The 18,313-nt window shown below is 43.3% G+C and overlaps 1 protein-coding gene across 1 annotated transcript in view; it reads right to left on the bottom strand.

Moving 5' to 3' along the window:
* DPY19L4 (dpy-19 like 4) overlaps positions 1-17,603 on the bottom strand; it is a 67,507-nt gene extending 49,904 nt beyond the window's left edge. Inside the window, exons 1-2 of the mRNA XM_082259625.1 lie at positions 17,489-17,603; positions 8,322-8,444 (exon numbers count right to left, since the gene is read on the bottom strand). Of these exons, the coding sequence (XP_082115751.1) occupies positions 8,322-8,444; positions 17,489-17,501 (136 nt within the window). The 5' untranslated portion in view covers positions 17,502-17,603. The remainder of the gene's footprint in view (positions 1-8,321; positions 8,445-17,488) is intronic.
* Positions 17,604-18,313: the final 710 nt, after the last annotated feature.

The raw sequence follows: 18,313 nt of genomic DNA, 5'->3' as shown, positions 1-18,313 counted from the left end.
TGAAGAAGTACATGCTTTTTTCAGGTCAGTGAGTCTGAAAGTACTGAAGCATTATCAGTCCCAGTGTTGTAATAAGAAATGTTGTACCCTTAGCATACCTAGCATATTCCAATATTACCTGTTCAGATAAAGAGGGCAGCTTTGATGATGTCGCATGGAGAATGGTTCTGCCCACACGCTGGATGCACATTCTCAAATCAACCCTCCAAGTGAACATGATTTAGTATAACCACTTGAAGACCAGGCCTTTTCTGGCACTTTTGTTTACATGTAACAATTAGTATTTTTTGCTAGAAAATTTCTTAGAAACCCCTGAACATTATATATTTTCAGAGGCCCTAGAAAATAAAATGGTGGGTATTGCAATTTTTTGTCACATAGTATTTGTGCAGCAGTTTTTCAATTGGCCTTTTTTTGGAAAAAATATACACTTTTTTTTTAATTTTTAGTGCGAAAAAAAAAACCACAATACATAACCCAAATTTTTGGTAAAATATAAAAGATGTGCTGAGTAAATGGATATCAAACATGTCACACTTTAATACTGCACACACGCGTGCAATGGCGACAACCAACATCTTTATGGAGAGATCTGGGTTCCATAAGACTCTAGATCCCTTCTCTGCCCTTAAAATCATTTGATTAAACCAAGATCAGTGTGATCAAAAGCTTTTCATTTTTTGAAATGTCGCGTTTACTTCCGGGGAGACCGGAAGTGATGTAAGCTCATCACTTCCAGGTTCCTATATCATAGAGATCATCAAAGCTGTTTTGGCTTTTGTTTGCCTTTATGATCAGCCAGCAGAAGCACTGGCTGGTCAATCGGGTGTGTCGGTGGGACGATAAAGCCATGGAAGGTGACGGAATGGGGTTGGTGGTTGGTGCCACACCATGAACTTGTGGGATGGGACAACCCCCGAAAGTTGTAGAAGGTGGCGGGGGGAGGGGGGGGGGCACGTCCCTTCCCGCTGCTTGAAATAGTATCCAGAGAGGCTAGTTAGTAGCTAGGATTGCTTTTAGAAGAGAGCTGACTGTCGGCTCTATAAAAACTGCATCAAGTTGATGCCTGAAACTGCAGGTATCATCCCAGTTATAACCACCTGAATTCCAGCGACGTACCGGTACGTCACTGGTCATCCAGTTGATTATGCTGCTCAGTTTTGTCAACTCCAGGTTTATCCATTGTGGCAGGTACTCTTCGACAAGCACAGGCATTTTCATGAAAGTAACCATCACTGAGCTTACTGCACCCATGCTTGGTACAATTATTGTATTGTGAGCCCTAAATGGCTGGACCCAGTGTAATGGACACTGAGCTTCCTGCAGTTGTCCAGGATAACAGACCCTCCTGTAGAGTTAAAGTGGCCTCTGTGTGAAATAATGAAGATTTCTTTCAAGCTTCATACTCCTGAGAACTGCTGGAGCGGATCAGGCTGGATATACTCTGTCATGAACTGCTCTACAGCCACATACAATGGCCGGTCTGTATATGGCAAGCCGAGCAGGGTTAGGTCTTCACTGGGATTACAGGAAAGATTAGATGACTGCTGATGCCCCAAATAACACAAGACACCAGGATATTGTACTTGATAACATTACAAAAACTACAGGTACATTTTACAAGTGTATATTTCCTTATAGATACAACAAAATGAAACATTGGATTGGATTTGTTTCTAGAAACGTATCTTAACTAATCAGTGATCTGATGCTGCAGTGCACACAGCTTTTATTCACCTCTATAGTAATAACAAGCTTTAAGCCTTCACTTGCCAGGCTGCCCGCTGTTACCTTCCCACCTAAACCCACCAACCTGTGGGGCACCACACAGCATAGGAAAACCTCCTATATACTAACCTTTTTTCTAGATGTCTTCATCTTAGTCTGGTGATATCACAGGTCCTCTTTGTCCTCGTTTCAGCATTGCTCATGTGGGTCCAGGAGGTGGGCAAAGCCTTAATACCCTGAGCTTACAGTGCAAGGGTTGAAGGACACTGGGCCAAAAACTAAAGTAGTGAGTCTGCGGGGGGAGACAGCACTGCAGAATGGGTGAGTGTTGGAAGCTTTTTTATTATTCACCGGTTACCGGGGAAAGTCTTAATCAGCCAAAACTAGAATTGGCCTTTTGGGAATCAGTCATCCTTGATTTGTATAGACGGCTGGCTGAGGTTGACTGCAAGCACCTGTGCATGGAAAAGAGAAACTGGCTGCACACCACCACAGAGCTATTGCAAAATGAATCCTTTTATTGCCTTTACAGCCAGAAAAGCAACACAGGACAATATGTTGATGCGTTTCAAACTGACATCTCATGCATAATCATATGATTAAAGTCATCTTAAAATCTCGTTTTTTATTTAAAAAAAAAAAAAAAACAACATGTCATACTTACCTGCTCTGTGCAGTGATTTTGCACAGAGCAGTTTGGATCCTCCTCTTCTCGGTTTCCGTGTTGGCACTCCTGGACCCTCCCTCCTGCTGAGTGCCCCCACAGCAAGCAGCTCGCTATGGGAGCACCCGAGCTGAGCTGCTGCTGTGTGTGTCTATTCAGACACAGAGCTGTGGCACAGCGCCGCCCCCTCCTTCTCCTGATTGGTTCACTGGCTGTGATTGGTTCACTGGCTCTGATTGACAGTGGCTCCCGCTGCTGCCAAAAGCCAATCACAAGTGTGAGTCCACAGAGAGGCAAGGCTCTCCTGGACATCGCTGGATCGATAGGGGGCTCAGGTACTTTAAGTATTAGAGGGGGCTGGGGGGGGGGCTGCTGCATACAGAAGGCACATAATGCATGAAGGTAAAAAACCTTGTGCCTTTACAACCACTTTAAGAACGAAATGTCAGTGTGAAATGCATCAACATGTCCTGTCCTGCTTTTCTGGCTGGGAAGACAATAAATGATTCATTTTGCAATAGCTCCGTGATGGGTCAGTTTCTCTTTACCTTGGATGTTTGCGGCAGCGAGCCGAGGCAGGCATCCATGCTGGATTGCTATCCTACACTCACCCGAGCAGTATACACACTTTATCTGGACGTTAAGTATCTGTGCATACCCACCTCTAAGAAACACTGATTCTTGGCAACATATAGCCCCAAATCAGCAGGGTGAATTAGACCTATAAGTCGAACTCCAGGCACATATACGAATTTAAAAAAAAAGCGCCAATCAATGTTATTATGTTCTTGTTATACAAAAACATATTAAATTATAACTAAACGTAACTAGTATAAGTAGCTGTAATTGACTGGAGTATTAACTTTAAGTAGAGTGAAGGGGGGCATGACCTCATCAGTGTGCTGCTTCTCCTTTATTGTCCAATGATAGAATGGCAGTCGGAAAGATGTCTAGCTGTGTTGCTTTACTGTATTAGAGAAAAGTTAGATTGCCAAGTTTGGTCTGTTGTTGGTAGGGCTATGTATATCTTTGTATTTGAAGGACAGAAATACAAATTCTTTGCCAAGTAAAAGCACACGAAGAGGCACTCAATCAAAGCTTTAGGGATGCACCGAAATTTCGGCCACCGAAATTTTCGGCCGAAAATGAGCCTATCCCATTTCGGCCGAAAATAGGTTAAAAGTGCCGAAATTAATGGCCGCCGTGAGGAAGGAGGAGGGCGCAGCGCAGGTTTGAAAAGTCCCTGATTCTCCCGTCCGTAGGATAGGAGAATCAGTCTTTTCAATTTGGCTGCAGCCGAGCGGAGCGTCTGTGACACCTCGTCTCTCACACAGCCCAGCAGCGAGCAGTTCTCACCCCTCCCAGACACGGACAGGAGAGGAGAAAGACTCACACAGCTCATCCTCCTCCCCCCTCCCACCCCAGGTTTTCTGTGTCTGCCCGGGGCCGCCCACTCTCCTATCTCGACGTATGTGCAGGACAGAGAGAGGGATGTGGGCGGGAAATATGAAGAACAGCAAGCAGCTACACATTCCAAGCCTCATGATACCTGAGCCATGCAGCCTCTGCCTCGTCCTCGGACCTTGAATGAGTGAGCACTGCATTTACACTTTTCATTACACTGTCCCCATCTCCCTCCCTTGTCTCCCCTATCTGCCCCCCCCCCCCCCTTCTGTTCTTCCAAGTTCCATTGAGCACTTATGCAACCATAAAAAATTGACTGCTTTTTTTTATTTGTTTGATCATTATGCTGAGGCAGCTTACATATGGAATTAGTATTATGCAGCATGAGGGGTTAATGTATTGTCACTACTGCATTAGTGACCAACCAGTGGCAGTTAATTAACCCCTTTGTGCTGCATTAGTGCAACCAGTGGTAATTAACACTGATACTGGTTGCACTAATGCAGCATAAAGGGGTTAATTAACTGCCACTGGTCGGTCACTAATTCATCAGTGACCAGCAGTGGCAATACATTAACCGTTACCTCATGCTGCATAATACAAATACCATTGGTAATTAAATTAACCTCTTGCCAACCCATCACAGTACATATACTGTGACAGGGTGGGAGCGACAGGTGTACGTCGCTGCCTGTTTTTGGTGTATGCCCCTCTTCTATCTGTTAAAATTTTTTTGGGGAAAAAGTCATTTTCGGTTTCGGTTTTCGGCCAAAGGCATCCTGCATTTTCGGTTTCGGTTTCGGCCCAAAATTTTCATTTCGGTGCATCCCTACAAAGCTTACTAGCTACAGCAAATGGGCCTTTTCAGACAGCTGTTTCCCACACACCTAGGGCTCTGATGTGACACTACATAGGAGAAGTTCTTTTGCTGCTAGCCTAGAAAGAGCAGCCAATCTCCGCTCTGACCAGACACTTGTGACAATCTTCCTAAAGCTCAAGTCCAGAAAAAAAAAATTGACCCTTACAGTGGAGCTCCCTGCACTGCAACGATTAAATGCTTGTTATGTCTAGGGAAGGCGGAAAAAGAAGTAAATAATTACTTTATTCTTTATACTTTATTTATTTATGCTTGGCCCCTTTCAGCAGTGCGACCAGTCACTCACAGTCTCCTCTCTAAGGCGCTCTCAGCCACAGTTGCATGCTAACCCCATCACATACAATGCAGGGTTAAAAGCCCTTATTTGTACCATAGTGATGCAGAGGGACCCTCCCACAGACTGAAGCTTCGGAAAGAAGAGAGCAGCATCAAAGATGGCAGCAGCATGGGGACAGGCTAAATAACACCGAATGCTCCTGTACCCCTCGACATAACAAGCATTTAAAGGGTAACTCCACTTTCGTGGGGAAAAAAATCTGCAAACAAAACTATATAGTGTAGACCAGGGCTTCCCAAATTTTTTTGGGCCGAGACCCACTTCTGAATACAGTTATTTTTCGGGACCCACAGGCATAGCAGCCCATTGATTTGAATGGGCTGCTATGCCCTCGTTTTCTGCAGAAAAAATGTGCATGCAGCATTTTAAAAAAATGCAGTGGCCTTGAAATCCATCCTGCTTTTGCACCATGCGACTTACCTGCAGTTCCTGCACTGGCAAGCTTTCTGCATTTTTATATAGGTGGGCCCAGCATTTAAAAACACAGTTTGCGTGTGCAGGAACTGCAGGTAAGTCGCATGGTGCAAAAGCAGGATGGATTTCACGACCACTGCATTTTTTAAATTCTACATGCACCTTTTTTCAGGGGAAAACGCAGGCATAGCAGCCCAATCGAATCAATGTGCAAATGCGGGTCGCCCAACAGGCCTAAAATAAGCCATCAAGCAGTGTCTGACCTACCTGGTGACTGGTCCTGGCGCTCAGCTCCGATGCGATGCACTGCACTCTGATAACGGCTCCACTCAGTCTGACTCCTACCCCGAGGCACCGTCTCCCATACAGAACAGCATACACGGCAAAGGGAGGGGTCAGAGCATCAGTGGAGCTCAAGGCCCTGCCTGCCTGATCGTAACACAGTGCGCTGCCGATGCCTGGGCAGCTCTGACCGCTTTAAATCCGCCGGCGACCCACTCAAATGCAGCTCGCGACCCACAGTTTGAGAACTCCGTGTGTAGACAATTGTGACACAAATCCTATTGTAATTGAATGTTATTAAAAATTACCTTTCCTTTTCAATCTGCAGCCACTGTGATTTTCTGAAAATGCAATGCAATGCAATGCAATATGGATACCTGGAGCTGTTCTGTGTACTGACCACACCCCAGAAACATTTCCTGCTTGTGTGTTTGGCTCACCAATTTTCCCAGAAGTCTGCACTAAGATACAAGTCAGATTTCTGGCATCCCCTGCAACAAAAATTTCATTTTTGGTGAGACACTTCTAATAGGAACATGTCGAAAGGGATCCAGGCCCAGCAGCTTCCCTCATTAGAGCCCTGCAGCTGCCACAGCTGACAGATAATTATGAAACCACTCCCATTTGACCCACTCAGCACAGTGGCACAGAGGAACAAAGAATGATTTCTTCAGAATAACAAAAGGTAGGAATCTGCAACAAAGTTTGGTAAAATCCCTGCAATGTACAGAGATCACCCAGAGGGGAATGTTTTTTTTTTTCAACAAAAGTGGAGTTACGCTTTAACTCTTCAGTCCTGTGGGGAACCCACTTTAAAGGACGTTTTTTTTTCTATCTCCTGGAGTTGTGCTTTGACATCCAGCATTGAGATATTGTATTAATGCCTCCTGCTTGCTAAGACACTAAGCTAAAACTGACTGGGTGGAGGAGCAAATATTTTCTAAGCATAGTGTTTATTCTGCAAAAGACCAGACATAAAAACATGAGAGGTCTGATGGATCCCCATTGGATGGTCAGAAAAACAACTTTATTTACAGCCAAAAAAGGGCAGAGAGTAATTAGAGAAAAGATCATCATCTCTTTCAAAGCTGCATCTTCTAATAACCATGTTAGCACCAGCAACATATGGGGACAGACTAGGCAATTCTAAAAACTAACATTTACAAATTGCAGGATGTAAGAGATCTAATTTCTGAAAAGGAAATTAAATAGTAACTCCACTTTTGTTGAGAAAACAAATTCCCCTGAGTGATCTATGTACATTGCAAAGATTTTAATAAACGTTGTTGCAGATTCCTACCTTTTGTTACAGAACGCCTACAGGTAGCCATATTGCCTAGTATTGCCTAGTATTTTACAGAAAATTACAGCACTGCAGATTGAAAAGGAAAGTTATTGTTTTTTAACATTTAATTACTGTGACGGGAGTCACTTTGGTTGGGGGGCCCGTGGAACCCAGCTTACCTTCGAGAGGTTAAGAAATCCCTCTCTCAGCTCTCTAGGCCCCTCTTATGTGTAAGCCACCTTGTGTCTATTAGGGACACGGGGTGACCAAGGAAATGGTGGACAGCTACTTAATGGACACTGAGAATATGGTTTGGATTACTTCAAACGGGACAGTAATATTTATCAACAATATACCTGAAGGAATATATGAAGACTCTGGGACTTTAGGCCTAGGATCCATGTTAAAGGCCTAGCTGCCAGTCAGACTCAAAGCAGATGCGAATATCATCAGATCAACCACCTGTCTTCCACACATTGTTTATTGTGCTGATTTACTCATCTATTGTCTACTGTGGGGGGATGTGTTTACACTTATAATAATGTGTATTGTACTTCATGAGCTTGATGACAGCAAGTCTGCTATTTAATCAACTCAAGTTTATTAAATCACTGTCATCTGTTAGTTGCTGAGGGGAAAGAAGAATACTGTGTGAGTTGGTTGTTCCTTAGATATGTTAATTTTATTTCTGTACACAATTTCATCTACATATGATAATGTTATCAGGCACCTGACCTGGTGAAGTAATCTGATCAGGAGGGGGGGGGTGTCCTCCTGTGTGGTATATATTGTGTGTGAGTCTGTTCAATAAAAATTGTTGTTCCAGATCTATACAAGCTAAGTTCCGGCTTTGTATGGGGGCGGCTGTAATATCTGATATCTATGTTCCAGACTGGGAGGAAGCTGTATACTGATGGAAGCCCACAAACACATTGTCGGGTCGCGGATCTGGTACAATTACAATTTGCCTTGTGTTGTAATTGAATAAGCTATATTATTTTTTTTTTTAATTTACCAGTTTTTTTCCCCATGAAAGTGGAGTTACCCTTTTAAGTTTTTGATGGCCAATGGAACCACCCTGTTCGAACCATGAAGGGGAGAATCTGATTGATTATGATTGATAACTCAAACATGAGATCTTCCTAAGATTTGCAGACATGACAACTGCATGAGCACACCCTTGAACTGCACACTCTAACTGTGCAGGATATATAGGACAACAATGCATAGTAAGCATAGATTTAGCGACACCACTATCACCAATGTCACTAGTTTTGGGCATGTCAGCAATAAAAAGTGATAATGCATTTTTTTTATGTGAAGATCTTACATTTTGCCGATCTTCCTACTTTTGACCTTCCTTTTGGTTTTTTGGTCTCCTCGGTGTCCTTTATTTCTGTTTCTTCTGAGGGTGGAGCCTTGTTTCTTTGCCTCAGCTCTTCTTCTGGTGCACCTTAAAGAAAAAAAAAAGAAAAAATTATTAAATAAACAGTATATTTGTTGATGTGTGTATCCGTAATCAGCCACATTTTTTTAAAACATTTTAATGCTGTACTTCCTGCTCAGGGGTGCAAAGCAGTGGCTGCGATTTACAGCTTCATCTTATATATTTTTTGTTTAATGGAATTCAATCTGTAAATGTATTCACCAAATATTCATTGCACGTGATCCTTCTGGTGCATTTGTCTTAAAGTGATTGTAAAGTCTTTTTTTTTTCTGTTAAAATTAACATGTTATACTTCCCTCCTCTGTGCAGTGTTTTTGCACAGAGCAGGACAGAGCCTCCTCTTTTCGGGTCCTTGGTTGGAGCTCCTGGTCCCTCCCTCCTGTTGAGTGCACCCACAGCAAGGAGACAGAGTCCCGGATGGCTGAGACACTCGTGGACATTGAAGGCTTTTTATGTTATTGCATAAAATGCATTAAGATAAAAAATCCTTTGACTTTACAATCCCTTTATAATATTCACTTGCCCTGAAGAGTTTTCCCTGTTCATGGCCAGGCCATTTTTTGCTATTTAGCACTACACTACTTTAACTGACAATTGAGCGGCCATGCAATGCTGTACCCAAACAAAATTTGTACCATTTGTTTTTGTGATAAAGACAGAAAAATAAAAAAAGATTTTTTACTTTCTGCAACAAAACATATCAAATAACATTTTTTTAAAAATGTAATTTCTTCATAAGCTTTGGCCAAAATGTATTCTGTTACATATCTTTAATAAAATCCCAATAAATGTATATCAATGATGGTGCCTATAAGCTATAGTATATACTGTAGTGTATACTGGATTTTTTATACTACTAATGGGACTGCGATAGTGCGGCGAGCAATCTGACACTAAATGGCGCTGGGTGCAAATGACTGCCACTGACATCACCAGTGACATTAATACAGTGATCATTGATAATACTATACACTGTCACTGTACTATTGACATTGACTTGGAGGGGGTTAACATCTAGGGCAATAAAGAGGTTAAATGTGTACTTAACTATTTGTAATGTGTACTGCTTTTACTACTAGATCTCTCCCTGCTTTGAGGGGATGAGAAACAGATATCATTCTCTCTGTACAGAGCTCTGTGTTGATTGTCACACAGCCGATCAGTAGGTCCTGGCTGTGAATCATTGGCCGGGACTTGCTGACAAGTTCCCGCTGTGTGCAATCACGGTTGGTACCAGCATGCAAGCGGCCCCAAACCGGGAGGTAGACAGCGACAGTACATCGCTTTGCATATGCGAGCCACCTGTCCGCAGTACATTGTGGGTAGGCAGTCTGCAAGTGGTTATAGTGATGTAATGAATGTTGGGTAACTCATGAACAGTAGATTGAGCTGCAATGTCAGGCTCCTGAATAGTCTTCCTCTAGCTTTTCTGCAGAATTACAAATACAAAAACAATGACCCTGCCAGAAATTCCATGAGCTGCTAACCTTTTGTATTGAGGGGACAATGCTGCTTCTGCTGCAATAAAATCTCAAGCAGTGTTGTCAGCCCTGTCTATAGAACATCTTCCTTTTATGTCATGAAGATAAGAGGGCAAGATGCTCTGTAGTCCAGCAGGACAGCACTGACAATATATATATATTTTTTTTCTTTTAGACTGCAGGATGTAAAATAAAAGGGCTCTACTGTGTGCGTATATATATATATATATCTTTCTAATGTTTAGATGGACTGCACAAGATAAGTGTAGATAAACGGTGCTCTTGCAACAGGGCTGACACCAAAAGCTTCCACTTCCTTCATAACTGCTGTGAGTTAGGAAGGGGAAGCTCTCAGATAGTTCTGCTTACTGCCCTGTAAGTGTTAAAAGCTGCTGTACAAACTAAGACAGAATTTGTTGCTAATAAGGCATTAAAGAATGGTATTATTGATGATAAAACAAAACCTTCTTTATACCTAAATACTCAGTAACACCTTTATTTTACGTACTCCCTAAAATACATAAGAATCCCCTGCAACCAACAGAGAAAGTGATTGTCGCAGGGATGGATTCTGTGACTGCACCTGCATTTAGATATTTGGATAAGGTTTTAACCCCTTGATACAACATACAAAGTCTTATATTCGCATCACAAATCATTTTTTTTACAACATATTAAAAAAGTGAAGATGCCTACATGGGGGGGAAGTGGTTCAGCGTGATGTGAGCAGAGCACATGGCTCACCTGTGCTCCAATATCCTGGATTGACCAGCGTGTGCTGAGAGCAAGGGGAGACGCGGGAGGGAGAGTGGAGGAGCGGTGACTCGGGTGCTGGTGGGGGGGGGGGGGGAAGAGGAACCATCCTGGCCGCATTGGCGGCAATGGCTAAGGTGACCTTTGAGGATTCTCGGGAGTACTGTGATGCCTGGAGGGGAAGACCGTTGTGGTTGTGGAAAATAGGAGGGGGCGCTGCATTGAGGAGAACAAGTGCTGTCTCTGGGCCCTCCTTAGCCCTTATTGGCCTCTGTCTCCTGTCAGCTTGCCGATGTGCTTCGGCTCTCCTTGGCTCCCCCTGGCACTCCTCGGCTCCCTCTGGCGTCCTTGGCCTCCCTTGGTCCTCCTCTGCTCCCTGATTGTCTCAACTGTCCCTCTGCTGACCTGGAAGGAGTTCTTTGCGACTCCCAGTAAGATGATGTTCAAGGACTGTATCTAAACTGTTATTAACCCTCTATTAGCCTTATCTTGGTTAGTAAAATTGCCTGGATTCCTGGACTGACATTTGAAAGCACACATAAGTGAAACTGACTTTTCCTTTTTTGTTTTATTTTTCAATTGCCTAAACCTGTGTTTAAAGCAGTTTGGAGTGTGGTCATATGTCCAGCAATAAGGTCAGTATCTAGTATAGCATTTGGAATATAAGGCTAGAAGCAATGACAAGGGAAAAGGGAGATATATCAGGGCTGCAGGAGGCCTCTAGCTCACAGCCCCAACGAGCAGTAAAGGAACAAAATAAGGAAGCAGCAGCTAAACTGGAACGGTTTGCACAGCAGTAAAGGGATGTAAATCGGCCCTATCAGAAATGATGGACCAGCTAAAATGGTATAAAAGAGGAAATGTCACTCTTCAGACATGATTTGCAAAAGGTACAGGAACACTCTATGAACACTCTATGGAGCTGGAGATCAGAGTCAGCAGAGTGGAGGATGAAATAAAACCTATGAAATTGAGCTATTAAAAAGGGAACAGTTGAGAAGCAAAGTGATAAACTAGAGAATTTGGAAAATAGACTAAGAAGGAACAATGTTCGCATAATAGGACTGCAAGAAAAGAGCGAAGGGAACAATATGAGAATTCTTTAGGAAAAATGGCTGCTGGAGGTGTTTGGAAAGGAAGAACTGTCTCCCTTTTTTGCTATAGAAAGGGCTCATAGAGTCCCTTTGAGAGCCCCTGCCTTGGGGTGGATCCCAAGACAAGTGATCATGAAACTCGTTTGTTTTTTAAAGGACAGAGAAATAATATTGAGAAAAGCAGGAGAAATGAAGGAAATTAGGTTTAATGGGGGTAGAAATCGAATTCTTTCCAGATTTCTCTGCGAAGGTACAGAGAAGAAGGGTGAGATTTAAAGATATCAAGAGGAAACTGCGGCAGTTAAATATACAATACGCTATGTAATATTTGGCGAGACAGAGTCGCTGCACAAGGAGTGGTCAAGTTTTTCGACACACCTGCCGCAGCCACAGCTTGGATAGAAAGCAATGAGCAGTCAAAATAAATCCTGAAATCTCACGATGAGGACACAAGAGGTTATTTATATTGGTTTAGTAATATTTTTTTCTTTATAGGAGCATAGGATTGGATTGGAGTTATGATTTAAGGGTGAAGTTGTTTAGAGAGTCACAGGTGTTTTTATAAGAAGGAATCCTGGCACTTACATGAGTGGAGTATGGAACCATAATCAATACCCCCAAAGGGATTTTTTTTGGGGGGTGGAGTTTTTTTTTTTTTATTTGGATAGATAAGGCAGACGCACCTATTTGGAATAGAAAGGAAAATGGGTATAGACAAGGCACGCTCAAACTTTATCACGAGAGTACTTTAGAAATTTGTTTAAGAGTGGCCATTATATGGGAGGGTACATAAATCACATATATAAAAAAATCTTTTTTTCTTCATCTAGAAATAAAATGGGTGAAGTAACGGTCTGTTCGTAGAATGTGAGGGGACTGGGAGACTCTCTAAAAAAATATATAGCCGTTTTTTCAACACTTAGGGTATTGGTACTTTGTCTGCAGGAGACAGACCACTTAATTAACCACTTCCGGACTACCCGCCGCCTTTTTACTGCGGCAGCGTGGCTCTCCTGCGCAAACAGACGTAGACCTACATCGGTCACAGGTGGAAAGCTAGGAGGGTGCTAAAAATATGCACTGTTACTGTAATAATGACACTGGCAGGGAAGAGGTTAATCCTGTGGGTGATCAAGGGGTTAAATGTGAGCCTAGGGGAGTGATTCTAACAGTGGGGGGGGGGGGCATGGCTTGTGAAATGACCATAGAGACATGTGATCCTATATAGAAGGACCATGAGCTCTGTGATCATTTCAGGGAGAAGAGCAGTCGGCTGTGTTTACAACAGCCGACCATCCTTCCCCCTCAGCGGAGAGCGATCGCAGGTGTCAGGCGGCAATCGGAGCCGACTGACCCATACATCGGCTTCCCTGCTGCCAAATGGGGGTGGGAGCACGTTCACGCGCGCGTTCCCCCCTAGCTTCCCGCACGCGACCGGCGTAGACCTACGTTGGTTTGCACAGGAGAGCCACCCTGCCGCAGTAAATAGGAGGCGGGTGGTCGGGAAGTTGTTAAAACATAGAGGATTTAAACATCAGTACCACTCAGTGTATACATCATATTCAAGAGGAACAAGTATTTTAATACACAGATCAGTGGGGTTCTCCTGTAGACAAATCAAAATAGATGAGGGAGGTAGATAATCATATGTTGTCTACTGGCTGAGAGGCCATGTGTGCTTGTGGGTGTGTACATTCTCCCCCCTTTTAAAACAGAAGTAATTATTCATCTGTTAGAATTTATAGTTGACAAACCAAGATTGCCAGTCTTAATGGACGGAAATCTCAGTATGGTGATGAACACTCAGGTTGATAGATTCCCTTTAGGAAGGAGACCAGGACAGAGCCCCTATACACCATTATACAGGATACTCAAGGAGGTAGGACTGAGGGATATATGTCGTGTCACCCCTGCTTTTTGCTATGGCAATAAAACCTTTGGTCATAGCCATTAGAACAGCAGAGGGTATAAGAGGTTTTAGACGAGGGAAAGATTTCACTATATGCGGATGATGTCCTTTTTTTAGAGAATGTGAACCATTCATTGATCGCAACAATGGAAATAGTGGAAATATTTGGTCTGTTCTCGGGACTCTCCATCAACTGGGAGAAATCTGTTCTTCTCCCGGTGGATAGGTAAGAGCGAGAGCTACCAGAGAGCGCTAGACACCTGTAAGTAGCAAAGAGCTTTAAATATTTGGGAATGGTCATAACAGTTGACCCTGGGTTGTATATACTGGAAAACCTAGAGCCCTTAATAAAATAATTTACAATAAAGTGCTGGATGTGGAGCCGCCTTCCCCAGTAGTGGGTCGCTGCAGATTGGTTAAAATTATACGGTTGCCTCAAATGTTAAATATATTGTGCATAATTCCCAAATATAGGTCCCTGGAGGGTAGTTTAAGAAGTTGGAAGGTCTTTTTAGGAAATTGATCTGGAGGAAGAGGCAAGCTAGATTTCGCCTGGGAATTTTACAGTTGCGGAGAGATGGGGGTGGGGTTCGTTAGTCCCCCATCCCTGGAGCTACTTCTTGGCAGCTCGGTTACAACAAATAGGGGGCTGGAAAGTAGGCAACCATACCACCTGTTATAGCTCACAAGCATTGCTGGCCTATACCCTACATACATCGTTCAAAGAGGCATTAGAGGCAAACTCTTGGGGGGGGGGGGGTAGATACAGGTCAGTGTTAATCAGCAAAGTGATTGGGGAAGGTATGGAATATAACAAGATCAATATTTGGGTACTCTGGATTTACAGAGTATACACCTATTTGGGATAATGAATATTTAATTGCCTTTATAGGACTGTAGAATATTAGTAACTGGAAACAGAAGGGAGTGATGAGATTATTGCAAATAAACAAAGCAGAAATAATAAAGAAATTTCAGGAGCTGAAAGAAGAATTTGGGCTCTTGAATAGAGATTTTTATATGTATCTGCAGCTGCGGCATGCGCTGGCAACACAATTGAAGGAAGGAGGACTAGAATGGAGTAGAATCCCTTTGTTGAAAAACTTAATAGAGGCTACATCTTTAAAAGGGTTGATCTCAGAACTATATAGATATATACAGGTAAAGGTATTGGATAAAGACTCTCAGCTGTCTAGCAGAATAAAATGGGAGGAGAATATGGGGCAATTAACAGATGTACAATGGGATGTTGTAATAACCTCAATAGATACATTATCCCTCCTAGCAACACAAAAATTCACCAAAAATTATTTATTTTTATTTTACTTAATATCCCACCCAGCTCTTCTGCCTCTTCTCCATGCAGCACTTCCGGGATGGACTGGAGGCTGATTCTGATTGGCTAGTGTCGTCACAGTGAATCAATATTACCCATTCTGGAAGTGCTGCATGGAGAAGTGGGAGGAGAGCTGGGATTTCAAACCTCCACATCGCTGGACTGGCTGGGGGTGGTGACAGCTCAGCATTGCCAGAGGGAAGTACAGTAGGGAATGGGGAGATGAGGAGACTGCCTTTTAAAAAATTAGTAACAGACTAAACATATTGGATTATATGACAAATTAACTGCGGGCTAGGGATTATCCTCCCACTGCATTAAATAAGGAATGAGTATATCTAGATATACGATGGAAGAGTGATGAAAACAACAAGCATATTGCATTTGTTACCCAATATATCAATTTTTTCAAGAAATGTATTCAATATTTAAAAAGCACTTGGGCAATTTTATGTAACAACTATTTTGATATTTCAGAATTTATTCATCCTCCACTTCCTTCCTATAGGAAGGAAATTACTATCTCTGAGAACATAGTTTGAGCAGATTATTCATAAAATATTAAAACCCAGAAAACATTTTTAGGTACGTTTAAAAACAGGTTCCTTTCCATGCCTTAAATGCATCGAATGTTCTCACGATCAAAGGAAATACATTTTAGCCATCTGCATCAGGGTACCAAATAAAAATTAAGAGCAACCAGACTGGAAGAATAGCACAAAAAGAATTGCGCACAGTGCCGCACCCGCTTACTAGCTCATTATGAAATGCTTACCTTAGAACGAGCCCCCCCTGTGCCGCCCGCTTACCTGTATGACGGGCGACATGTCCAGTCGCCCGTCTTCCGGGATCGCGGCATCTGGCCATCTGATTGGCCGGAGCCGCGGTGACGTCACTCCCGCGCGGGAGCCGACAGTCATGGCACTGGGCTCTGAAGAAACGGAACCAGCGGCCGTTCCTTCAGAGCGCATGCGCCAGTGACGTCACTGGCTGCATGTAAGGTAAATATCTCCTAAACGGTGCATGTTTAGGAGATATTTACAGTACCTATAGGTAAGCCTTATTATAGGTACAGTTTGTATGGCTGAATTTGCACCGAAATCGCACCCAACACGCACAGGACCCTTTTTTTGGTCCACAGCAGAATCGGATCGCATGGTGGTTCAAACTTGTGCGATCCGATTCTGTGCGAACTTACAGATCGCACTGCGATATGCGATCTGATCTGGGGGTGTAGTTAACCTTTAATTGACACCCCCAGCTTATCTCATGCATATGGCAGTGTGAACTGCCAGGGGTCCGGATGCGATGCGGGAACATGCTGTATATTCGCAGCGTTCCCGCATTGCAGAAATGTGAACCGGCACTAAAGGCCCGTACACACGTACCGATCGTCGGCATACAAACGTCGGCGGACGAAAGATCTGCCGATTGTACGCTTGTTAGTATGGTGCCTCCGACAGCTGTCTGCGCACATTCTGCGGACAAGAGTCTTTCTTGCAAACATTAAAATTTTTGTATGCCGACACCAGAACGGACGATTGTTCGACAGTCAGTACAGAATTCTGCCGACAGACCGCAGATTTGCAAGACTGGGCATGCTCAGAAAAGAAAAAACACAGGTAAAGTTAACCATTACATGACATCACTTCTGCAGTCGGCTGTAGTCGGCGGACAAAATTCTTGGGCAGTCTTTGCACTTTTCAACAGACACCGACATCCCGGGGAGAAAAGACGAACGTTTGTATGCCGACGATCGGTACGTGTGTACGGGGCTTAAGAGAGTTACTTTGAAAATGCATTTTGTAAATTCCTTGCAACGTGTTGATGTTTTCTGTTTTGCATTGTATTCTCTTGTTCTCAATAAAAATCTTTCATGAAAAAAAAAAAAAAATTAGGAGCAACTACACCTGTCAGACTAATTTTGCATTAAATTTAGTTAAAGGAGAAGTGTGGAACATTAAAAAAAAAAACTGCCTGATCGCTCCGTTCTCAGCCTTCATTGAGCAGAGAGCGGTCGGCTGTATCTGGGTGACAGGAGTGCAGAAATAAGTGGTCTCCTGTGACCCAGAACAGAAGTGCAGTCAAATAAAGCTCTCTTTTAAATGCAGGTGCACCCTGTTAGTCAGGAATGGAGTTGTTAGTGACTCGGACAGGCAGATGTTAACACTACAGACTTGCTGTAAACCCCCCTGCATTAAACTGTGTTAGTTAATTGCCTTACTGGAAAAGTACATTACAAACCTGCCTGGACTGGCCCTGGGTGTCCCTGCCTCATTCATCTTTACTGCTGCCAATACCAGTTAAGCCTTTCACTTTTACAATCATAAAGGGCTATATAAAATATAATTTTATATTTTTTAGGCAACACTACATAGCAAAAATTATTGTGAAAAAAAAAAAAAAAACCTGTTCAAATCTTTCATAGACACGTGCCCAGTGTTCCCAATGGATAAAACCCCAAAGCTTGTGCTTACCTTCATTTTCCATACTGAGAGGCTTGGAATGTACTTGCAGAGCTGAGTCTATGTATGTCTGTATGTTGGGGACCTGGCTGTGACCATTAACACGCAGTGCGGTTACAACATAGAGCAGCCGTTATTACTGGGAAAAGCAGTGTGACGATTTATCACTCTCAGTCATTGCAGACCTTAAATAACATAAAACAAAAAATCATACATTTAATACTTAGGTTAAAACATAAATGCAACAATAGCAGCAAACACCCCTGTACCTCAATACCTGAGCTTACAAATAGGAGGCGCCAGGAGCTTGTTTACAGCACCGTCATGATATATCTCTTCTGCAATAAAACAGAATATAGTATATAATAGAATATATACCGAGTCGCCAGTGTACTGCTCAGTATACATTCTTGGCCTTGGTGCCGGAATGAATGAACTGTGTACAGGCATGGGAGTTACATCATTCTGGTTCAACCAATCAAATTGGAGAATATTCAGAACCTGGATAAAGACAGGGTCAGGGCTCTTTCACACGGGCGATGCGATCAGATCTGCCTGTCAGTTTTTTAGGCGGATCTGATCGGATCCTCCATGCAGCTCTATGGGGCAGCGGGTGTCAGCGGAGACACCTCGGCTGACACCCGCTGCCATCCGTATCCAATCCTGTCCGTGAAATCTGGACGGATGGAAACCCTATTTTTCCATCCATTCAGGGATCGGATCGGATGAGAGCGGACAGGCGGTCCGCTCTCATCCGATCCCCCATAGAGAGCAGCGGGGGCTGTGACACCTCCCTCTCCACACTGCAAGCGGAGACGGAGCTGTCATCCGCCGGCT

Source organism: Pelophylax lessonae (assembly GCF_965119305.1).
Source record: "Pelophylax lessonae genome assembly, chromosome: 5".
Classification (NCBI taxonomy): domain Eukaryota; kingdom Metazoa; phylum Chordata; class Amphibia; order Anura; family Ranidae; genus Pelophylax; species Pelophylax lessonae.
Note: the sequence above shows the minus strand (reverse complement) of the source record. Positions and strands in the feature narration are given on the sequence as shown.